Source organism: Antechinus flavipes, chromosome 1 (assembly GCF_016432865.1).
Source record: "Antechinus flavipes isolate AdamAnt ecotype Samford, QLD, Australia chromosome 1, AdamAnt_v2, whole genome shotgun sequence".
NCBI lineage: Eukaryota > Metazoa > Chordata > Mammalia > Dasyuromorphia > Dasyuridae > Antechinus > Antechinus flavipes.
The window spans coordinates 668,724,267-668,733,971 of record NC_067398.1 but is presented as its reverse complement, the minus strand read 5'-3'; the positions used below and the strand labels follow the sequence as shown (position 1 = coordinate 668,733,971).

Here is a 9,705-nt window from a genome sequence, read left to right as displayed (position 1 = left end):
AATCAGGGGTTGATTTAGTATCTTTTGATTGTCTGGATTTGATAAAGTGATGGAGAAAATGTTAATAATATGGATGAAACTTTAAAATGTCGGGTCATTATTTTTTCCTTTAGGAGAGCAGTTTGTTAAAAGCAGCATCCCCCCAGTACGGTGTAATTGTTATTGTTGCTTTCTCTCTGGTCCCTGGACCTAGCACGGGATGGATTTTAATTAGTGAGGGTTGGATGAACTGAATGAAGCGGACTTGCTGTGCGACTCCTGGGACGGAGGTCCTTTAATCCCCCTCCCCCCCCCACCCCGGGTCTTACAGGTGAGGGAAGGATTGACTTGCCTAAGATCATGGGGCAGAGACAGGATTCCAAGTCTGACACTGCGACTCTCAATTCATCCATCTCCTAGAAGAAGAAAAGGGTCGATTACTCCTGGCTGGAACCCTCGAGGAAGGTTCCTGGAGGCGCCCGGAGAGGAGGAATGGCGGAGCCTGAGAGCGTGATAGCTGACTTTAAGCGTGGGACAAGGTTGGGCGGGTCCGCTAGTCCGGGAGTAGCGAGGAGTAGTGGGTGCGAGCGGCGAGGAGGCAGATTTAAGCTTTGATGTAACAATCAGCGCTACCCCCGGGGGAATGGGTCAGCAGGTAGTGTGCTCCCCGTCCAGAGAGCTATTCAAGCGGAGGCCAGGTGACCTTTTGTCAAAGATATTGTAGAAAAGAGTTTCTGTCAAGGTATGGGCAAAGGGACGAGTCAATTCCCCTCCAGCGGGGGCATCTGGAGACCTCCAGGCGACCCCCTCCCCTCCAAAGACCCAGACTACTAGCTCAGCGCACCTAGGTTAGGAGAGACGAGGTGGGGGTGGGTGGGGGGAGGTTGCCCTGTGCCCGCCTCCCTTCCCTCCACGAGGCTTCTGATTGGCTCCTATCTAGGCCAGGCCTGCCGGGGCTGCGGATTGGCTCGGGAGCCTGCCCGTCCCGTAGCTGTGCTCTTTCTGCCCCCCCCACCCCTCCCACCCGGGAGGGATTTAAAGGGCCTAGGCGCTCTCTATGGCTACGAGATGCGAGCGCCTTGAGCTCTGCGAGTCCCGAGCGCCCCGAACCCCCGCGCCCCCAGCCGGGCAGCGGGCCTGGAAGAAGCAGGCCGGAGCCCTCTAACCCCTGCTCCGACAGGCGGCCGCCACCATGTAGAGGCTAGCGACTGCATGTCGCTGTCGATGCCCGGACTCCTGGGTCCCCCGCAGCCTGCAGCTCCGGCCCGCGGGGGCCACCGATGAGGTGAGCCCGAAGGACGACTGACCGGGCATGGGGAGCAGGGGGTCTGGGGCGGGGGGGCGCGCGCATGAGAAGGGATTGGGGGTTCGGAGCTTCCTGAAGGGGATAAAAGGGGTACCTAGGAGGCGATGGCAGAAGCAATTAGGGGGCAAAGATGCGGGGGGTGGGGTGGCAGTGGGCATAGAATCTGGAAGGAGGCCCCCTGGAGCCAGAGAAAGGATGGGGGATGGGAGAGACATTGACTGGGGGGAGTGATTGGCTAGGGGGAGGGGTGAAGATGAAACCTCCCGCGATCATATTCCGGGGACTAGGATGCAGGGATGGGAGCCTGGGGATTAAAGATGGGATCCCGGGAAATGGGGGTGATCCCTGAGAGCCGCAGGGCCGGGGAGGGGGGAGAAGAATCCGACTTGGACCCTGGGGCTCCCAGATGCCTCTACCAATTGCCTCCTAACCCCGCCGCCCCTCCTCCTCTCCGCCCCCACCCCCCATTTGTGCTGTCACTGCAGGTCCAGGATGGGGGCCAAGGCCCAGGCAGTCGCGGGAGGACGCAGCCCAGATCCCCTCCCGCCCCTGCCTCAGGCCTCAGCTGCACCTCCCTCTGCATTAAGGGGAGAATCCAGAACGTCTGGCTCCCGATTGTCTTTTTGGGTTCCCTCCCCCCATTGTGCCCAGGCTCTACCAGTGGGGCTGGAGCAGCTCTGGAAGAGATTCCCCTCCCCCCACACCTCCAATTGGACCTTAAGGACAGGCTGAGAGAAAGTGACCTGGGACTGGGAGACTAAGCTGTGCCCCCACTTTATAAGGAGGGTGACCTTCCCCTGGGGGGGGGACAGTGTTCCCCAAGGCCCAAGGATGTCTGTTATGTAACAGACAGGCAGGGCCACAGCCTCGTTACTATGGTTACCAATGGGGGGGGGCTGGGGCTGAAGGGAAAGGCAGAAGGATGCAAGCCTCCCTCATCCTGGTTCCTAGCCCTCCCTGTCTCATTCTTGGGCTTCCTCCCCTTAACATCCCCTGTCTCCAGCGCCTCTTTTCCCTGTCTCTCCCTGTGTCTTTATCCCTCTGTCCTCTACTTATATCTCCATGTCCTCTCCAGGCTCCCGGTCCTCCAGTCCCTGTTCCTCTAAGCACTGTGTGCCTCCCCCTCCCCACATCACAATGGAGCCTGCATCCTCAAGTGTTTCCTCTTCCATGGCCCTCCCACTTCCACATTCCCATCTCCCCGCATATTCCCTTCCACATCCTGTCTCTCGTCACCCACACCTTTCCCCGGCATCTACCCGAACCCTCCTCCTGTCATCCAGCTGACATCCAAGCCCTCCGAAATCTTGCACCACATTTAGCTTTTCAGTATTAGATTACCCATCAAGCCAGATTGGATAGCTCTGTCCCTCAAAGCTCTCTGGTGCTCTTCTGCTCTTTTAATTCCCTGCAGTTGTGCAGGCCTGGAATGGCCTCTTTCTGCCCCTCGCTGCCTCTGGAAATCAAATACGATCTCTTCCATATCTGCCTGATTCCTCATGACTTTTCTCTTGGACCTTAGAGATCTGATTTTGCCCCTTTCTAAAATACTCAAGAGGCAGTTTAATGTGGTAGATTAAAGAGCTGACCTGGATTCAAGTCTTCCCTCTGACGTATACTGAGTTGTTTGACCCTGGGCAAGTGATTTCATCCCAATGCATCCCCCTTCCCCATCCCCTGCCACACTCTTAACTTTCCAAGGGGCAGTTCTGGATGGCTAGAAGTTTGTTTTACCAATGAAATCACAGGTCTGGACCAAAAATAAAAAGCCCAAACCAAAGCAAAACATTTGTGTAATATAATTAAAAATCCTAACTATATATACCAGACTGTGAATCCTATAAGGGCAGGGCCTCTGTCTTATGTTACTTTCATCTTTTCCCTAGCACCAATTATCATAGGATCTTAATTTTAAGTTTAGAACTAGAAGATCAGCTAACCCAATCCTCCCTTACTTTACAAAAGAAGAAACTGAGGTCCAAACAGGTTAAATGACTTCAAGGTCAAATAGTAATGGAACTGGAGTTTGCATTCTGGACTCCTGACTTCATACAGCAGTCACTTAATATTTGTTGAACTAGGGAGTGAAACTGTTGCAGGACTGCACTGCATAAAGCAGTTACTTCATATTTCTTGAACTAAGGAATGAAACAGTTCCAGGACTGCTCTGCATGCAGCAGGCACTTAATGTAATGAAACAGTTCCAGGACTGCTCTGCATACAGCAGGCACTTAATGGAATGAAACAGTTCCAGGACTGCTCTGAATACAGCAGTCACTTAATGGAATGAAACAGTTCCAGGGCTGCTCTGCATACAGCAGTCACTTAAGGGAATGAAACAGTTCCAGGGCTGCTCTGCATACAGCAGGCACTTCATATTGGTTGAACCTAAGGAATGAAAGAAAGAATGAATATCCTCTAGTGTTATTCTCCTATGCTCTTCTACCATATCCCATCTGTTTCCCCAAATCAAACCGTCCTCCCCATCAAAGAGCAGCTCCCTCCCCGCTTCTTCCCTGGGTCGAGGTCTGTCCCTCTTTATCTCTCATGTTGTCTTTAACGCTGTGAGTCTAGGATCCCCCCCCATCCCCCAAAGGTCCCTCGAGTGCTGACCCTAGCTAGCCCCTCCAGCCTTGGAGCTTACTTACTTACTTCCACCTCTGGGATCAAGGGACCTTGCCCTAAGCTCTGCCCATCCCCCCAATCCAATCAGTTCTCACATAGGGAGCTGGGGCCTCCCTTGCTCCCCGGCCACCCTTCTCTGAAGTGAGAACAGCGGCGAGGGCAGACATTTGGGAGGATCTTCCCTCGCCCACCACGAGCAAGGACCGCCCGGAGTGGGGTCTGCCCCCTCCCCTGGCGGGATGCTGTTTTTGAGGCCAGACTCCCTGAGTGAGGTGACTTCTGGCATGTCCCCTCCACCCAGACATTTCTGGGCTTTTTACACCAGGCTGTTGGGTTGTTTTCCTAGCCCGGCACAGCGCCTCCATCCACTCCCCCATAGGGCTGAGAAAGCATCCCCTGGAGGCTGGTATGGAAAGGACGGCCTACAGACTTGGACTCTGTCCCTGATCCCTGCTCTGGAAATTCCTTCCGAGGCCTCCACAGAGACACCAAGTCTCAGCTGAGGGCCAGCCGGAGCCCATCGATCCCGGCCAGGGACCCTCTGCCTTCTCTCCTTCCCCAGGGAACTCTGAAACTCTGGGCTTTGAGACATAACCATTTCCCCTCCATGGTTCTCTGGGAAAGAGAGAATAAAGGAGAATTCGGCACTGTAAAAGCAAAAAAAATATATATATATATATATATATCCTTAACAAAGGAGGGGAATAGGGCAAGGTGCTAGTGGACAGTGCTGTGTGTACATGGGGGGGAGGAGAAAAGAGGGAGGGAGGGAGAGGGAGAGAGACAGACAGAGAAGAGGAAAGGGGGTGGGGTGAGAGGGTGTGAACCTTCTTCAGGTAAGACTCATTTATTGTTCCAGATCTCCCAAGGATTAATCTAAAGGGTCCATCAAGTTCTAAGCAACTTAAAGATCTAGTAGAATTTAGACTTGAACCCATCTCCAAGTCAAGGGACAAAGTTTTTTTTTCTTTCCCCCTGAGGCAGTTGAGGTTAAGTGACTTGCCCAGGGTCACACAGCCAGAAAGTGTTAGATGTCTGAGGTTAGATTTGAACTCAGGTCCTCGGGACTTCAGGGCTGGTGTTCTATCACTGCGCCACCTAGGGGCCCTCTAGTAGAATTTGGAATCATAGAATTATACCATAGCTCTGAAAAGGCCCTTAGAATATGACATGTCAGAGCCCGGAGAGCTCTTGGAACATGGAACCTAAGGTGTCAGAGCTGGGAAGGCCCTGGGACATGGGACCTGGGAAGGCCCTGGGACATGGAAGCTGGACTGTCAGAGCTGGGAAGGCCCTGGGACATGGGACCTGGACTGTCAGAGCTGGGAAGGCCCTGGGACATGGGACCTGGACTGTCAGAGCTGGGAAGGCCCTGGGACATGGGACCTGGACTGTTGGAGCTGGGAAGGCCCTGGGACATGGAAGCTGGACTGCTGGATCTGGCAGGAAATAAGATTGGGCCCGATGACTTCCACGGTCCTTTCCAGCACCAGTCCTCCACCCAAGAGCCTTCCATTGCTGCCAGCCCATGCCATTTGCCTTCCGGCCCTGTCCGGAAGTCTGCAGGAGGACCCGAGGCTCCCGCTTGGGGCCCGTCCTCACCCGCGGCCCTTTCTCCCCCCAGGACACACCATGCTGACCGGTGTGGCCGATGGCATCATGTGCTGCCTCCTGGGCTCGGCAGCCAACGCCGTGGGCCCTCTGGAAAGCGTCGAGTCCAGCGACGGCTACACCTTTGTGGAGGTGAAGCCGGGGAGAATCCTTCGGGTGAAGCACGTGTGCCCCCCGCCCGTGGGAGACCAGCCCCCAGCCCCGCCGCAGCCAGAGGGGGAGCGGGGCGGCCTGGTGCACTGCAAGCGGCGGATCACCGTCTACCGCAACGGGCAGCTGGTGGTGGAGAACCTCGGGGACGTGCTGCGATCCGACCTCCTGCAGGGCTACAGCAGCATCGGGGAGCCGGCCTCCACGCTGGAGCTGGAGATGCCCGAACCTTCCTCCTCCCTGGGGAACGTGTCCTCCACGGGGGACGGGGCCCGCCCGGGCTCGGGGCCCGCGGGGCGGCGGCGGCGGGCGCGGCGCCCCAAGCGCACCATCAATATCGACTGTGAGAAGCGCGTCACCAGCTGCAAGGGCGCCCAGGCCGACGTGGTCCTCTTCTTCATCCACGGCGTGGGCGGCTCCCTGGCCATCTGGAAGGAGCAGCTGGATTTCTTTGTGGGCCTGGGCTACGAGGTGGTGGCTCCGGACCTGGCGGGACACGGCGCCAGCTCGGCCCCGCAGGTGGCCGCCGCCTACACCTTCTACGCCCTGGCCGAGGACATGCGCGCCATCTTCAAGCGCTACGCCAAGAGGCGGAATGTGCTCATCGGGCATTCTTACGGGTGAGGCGCAGAAAGAGGGAGCACCGGGGGCGGGGGAGGGGGAGCACCGCGGGCAGAGAGGGGGGAGCATGGGGGCGGGGGAGGGGGAGCACCGCGGGCAGAGAGGGGGGAGCATGGGGGCGGGGGAGGAGGGGAGCATGGGGGGGGGCACCGCGGGCAGAGGAGAGGGAGCATGAGTGTGGGGGTGGGGAGGGAGCGTCGTCGTTGTCCGGGGCACTGGGGAGCAGTAGGGGGCGCCATTTCCGGGTCGGAGAAGGCTGGGCTTAGTCCTCTCAGCCACCATTGTCACACAGCCTTGGCCAAGCTGCCTCAGGGGCCATTTCCCTGATTTAAAAAGCGGGGGATAGCTGTAAGGGGTACCCACTCCCCCAACTGCCCCTGCCCTCCAGGGACAGGGACTTAATTTTTATTTGGCCTCCTGGGCACTTTGCACACAGTAGGTACTTAATGATTATGATCATAGGACTGACTCACACGAAGTGCCTGGCTCTTAAATGCTTGTGAAGTGAGGGGCAGGGTGGCCCTGTGAGGAGGGGGTGGGGCTCTGCAGGAGTCCCAGGGACCCTGCCTCTTCCTGCGCGCTCTGAGCAGCCCCTCTCCCCCGCTGCAGGGTTTCCTTTTGCACATTTCTGGCCCACGAGTACCCGGAACTGGTTCATAAGGTGATCATGATCAATGGTGGGGGCCCCACGGCCCTGGAGCCGAGCCTGTGCTCCATCTTCAACATGCCCACCTGTGTTCTCCGATGCCTCTCTCCTTGCCTGGCCTGGAGCTTCCTCAAGTGAGACCCGGGCCCACAGTCTCTGTGGAGGGGGCTTCTGCCGTGGGGGTGGCCTTGACTTCAGGGCGGGCACGAGGCCTGCAGGGTGTCCTGATATGTCCTGGTTTCCAGGCTGGCAGGTGCCCGTGGGGTGGATCAGAGAGTTGTTAAAATCCCCTTAGGGTGGGCGCAGGTTCTTCATGAAAGAATTCACGAAACCCCACTTACTAATTGGCAAAGCGGAAAGTTTGTGTTGGACAGGAAGCCAGTTTTGCTGAGATGACTCCTTTCGTGGCAAAGTCCTGTTAGGGAAATGGAGGCTGACACTGAGCAGAGAAGGCCTTCTCAGCGGGCAGGGCCCGAGCTGCTGGGGACCTTCTGCAAGGAGGGAGTTCAGAAACTGCCCTTTAAAAGGGGTCTTGAGGCTTTGGGTTGAAAAGGAAGCGGGAGTTCCCGGGCCGAGCTGCTTATCGGTATCGGGCCTGGATCTCCACTTGGAATTAACAGTACTCCAAAGCGGTGCTTTTGGACCAGGATTTCTGATTGAATCAAAGGCTCTGGCAACCCCAAAAGATAACTTACCTGGGGGATGTGCCTTCCCCAGCAGGGGCTGAGACTCCAAAGGGGATCACAGACCAAAAGGGAACAGTTTCAGTGATAATCTTAAAGGGAACAGTTCCCCTCCCCTTCAGGGTGACCCTGAAAGGGAGGTATCCCGGCTACAGGCCGGCCATGATGCCCATGGGGTGATCCAGGAGGGGACGTGCCCCTGATTTCAGAGCGGGTGGGATGCTGTGGTTCAGCCACAGATCCTGATTTCCTCCCCTACCCCCCTTTACCCCCTTAGGGCCGGCTTTGCCCGCCAGGGGGCCAAGGAGAAACAACTGCTGAAGGAGGGCAACGCCTTCAACGTGTCATCCTTCGTGCTTCGGGCCATGATGAGTGGGCAGTACTGGCCAGAAGGGGATGAGGTCTACCACGCTGAGCTCACGGTACCTGTCTTGCTGGTGCACGGCATGCACGACAAATTTGTGCCTGTGGAAGAGGACCAGCGTATGGCAGAGGTAGGGAGGACAGGCTGACAGCCCCGCCCTTTCTGTCACCAGGGGAAGAGCTGCAAGGGCCCCGGAAATACTGGGCTGTGGGGAGGGGGGGCTGGGCCCCTGGGGAGGGGGACAGAGCCTGGGAGAAGGGGGATGGAGCCCTGGAGGAGGGGGACGGAGCCCTGGAGGAGGGATAGAATCCTGGTTCTTGAGGTAAATGAACAAAGGAATGAAGAGAAAAGGATTCCTGAACAGACGCTGTGGGAGGCTGAGGGAAGGACTTCCTTGGGGAAAGTCAGGTTGCAGAATGCCACTTGGTGCCATCTCAGAGGGCTGGGCTGGGTTAGCTTGTGAGGGAGCCTGGTTCCTCTGAAGAGGAGGGTCCATTTGGGGGACCTGTGCCGCGGCTTGGGGCTGGATGGATTGACTTCTGGCCTTCCCTCCTCCAGATCCTCCTCTTAGCTTTCCTGAAGCTCATCGATGAGGGCAGCCACATGGTGATGCTAGAATGTCCAGAGACAGTCAACACGCTACTTCATGAATTCCTTCTGTGGGAGCCAGAGGTCCTGGGACCTCCTGCACATCCCGATGCCAGTGCCACCGAGAAGAAATAAAGTGGATGGACGGACGGACAGACAGACCGATGGGGCGCTTTTCAAGAGGCGGGGAGCTGCAGGAGAAGGCGCCTTCCCTCGGGCCTCAGGGAGGGCCATGGTTGCCCTCCCTCCGGCTAATGGAGGGGGAGAGGAAAGCCACGATGAGGGGGCCCCTCCCCATCCAGGGATCGAGGCGCCCACAGGGGGCTGCCCAGTGGCATTCGGAGTTGTCCAGCAGGGCCAGACTGGCCACTGAGGAGGGGGCTGAAGCCTCCCCCAACCCCACCCCCCTTTCTTGCTTGTCTCCTTTGCGTACCTGTAGGCGCTATTTGGGGAGAGGGGTCCCCGAGGCAGACCGCCCGGGAAATTAGGGATAAACCCCTACCCTCCTGGGAGAGAGACTGGCCAGGCCTGGCTTTCTGGAAGGGTTTGACACCCACCCAGGCTGGCCAAAACAGCAGTGGGGAAGACCCTTCCCCTGCTCAGCTGTGGCCTCCGGCTACCCCCCAGCAAGACTAGTTGCACCATCCCCCATATTTCTAGAGAGCTGGAATCACCCTCTCTCTATATTTAAGGACCTTGTACAGAAACTCGCCTCCTTCCATGTTGCAACTTCCCCACCCCCATTCCAGTGCTCAGTATTAAGGTCTCCTTTGTCTCCCCACTGGGCATCTGTCTTGTGTGTCTCTTGGCTGAGGACTGATTTCTAGAAGTTGAGAGTTCTCCCCATCATCGGCACGGCTGCTCCTGGGGAAGGACTCTCCTTCCCTCCCTGCCTTTCTCTTCCTCCCCCCCACTTGACCAGGGACACCTACTCCCCCCGATGGCGCTCCTCCCAGCTGGAAAACCTTTTTCAGCCTGAGACGGGAGACGATTGCCCGCGGGGTCAGGGATGGAAGCGGGTGGGCTGGTGGGGAAGCAGATGTGGATTGTTCAGACCACAAGCTATAGCCCAATAAATGTGACAATCAGCGTCATTCACGGGCTTTGTGTGTTGTGAACTGGACTCCCGGCA

At 57.3% G+C, this 9,705-nt stretch overlaps 1 protein-coding gene across 1 annotated transcript; it reads left to right on the top strand.

The window, feature by feature from the left end:
• Positions 1–323: 323 nt before the first annotated feature.
• ABHD8 (abhydrolase domain containing 8) lies at positions 324–9,667 on the top strand. The gene is made up of 5 exons (XM_051972114.1): positions 324–1,264; positions 5,535–6,291; positions 6,902–7,072; positions 7,899–8,115; positions 8,544–9,667. Exons 2-5 carry the CDS (start codon positions 5,543–5,545, stop codon positions 8,706–8,708), a joined length of 1,302 nt encoding a protein of 433 aa, XP_051828074.1. The 5' UTR covers positions 324–1,264; positions 5,535–5,542; the 3' UTR covers positions 8,709–9,667.
• Positions 9,668–9,705: the final 38 nt, after the last annotated feature.

Excerpts from the sequence above, each read along its gene's own strand:
- ABHD8 (XM_051972114.1), top strand. The coding sequence starts at position 5,543 with ATGCTGACCGGTGTGGCCGATGGCATCATGTGCTGCCTCCTGGGCTCG. Across the intron at positions 6,292-6,901 it reads CTCATCGGGCATTCTTACGG|GGTTTCCTTTTGCACATTTC; the intron begins GTGAGGCGCAGA and ends CCCCCGCTGCAG. Across the intron at positions 7,073-7,898 it reads CTGGCCTGGAGCTTCCTCAA|GGCCGGCTTTGCCCGCCAGG; the intron begins GTGAGACCCGGG and ends TTACCCCCTTAG.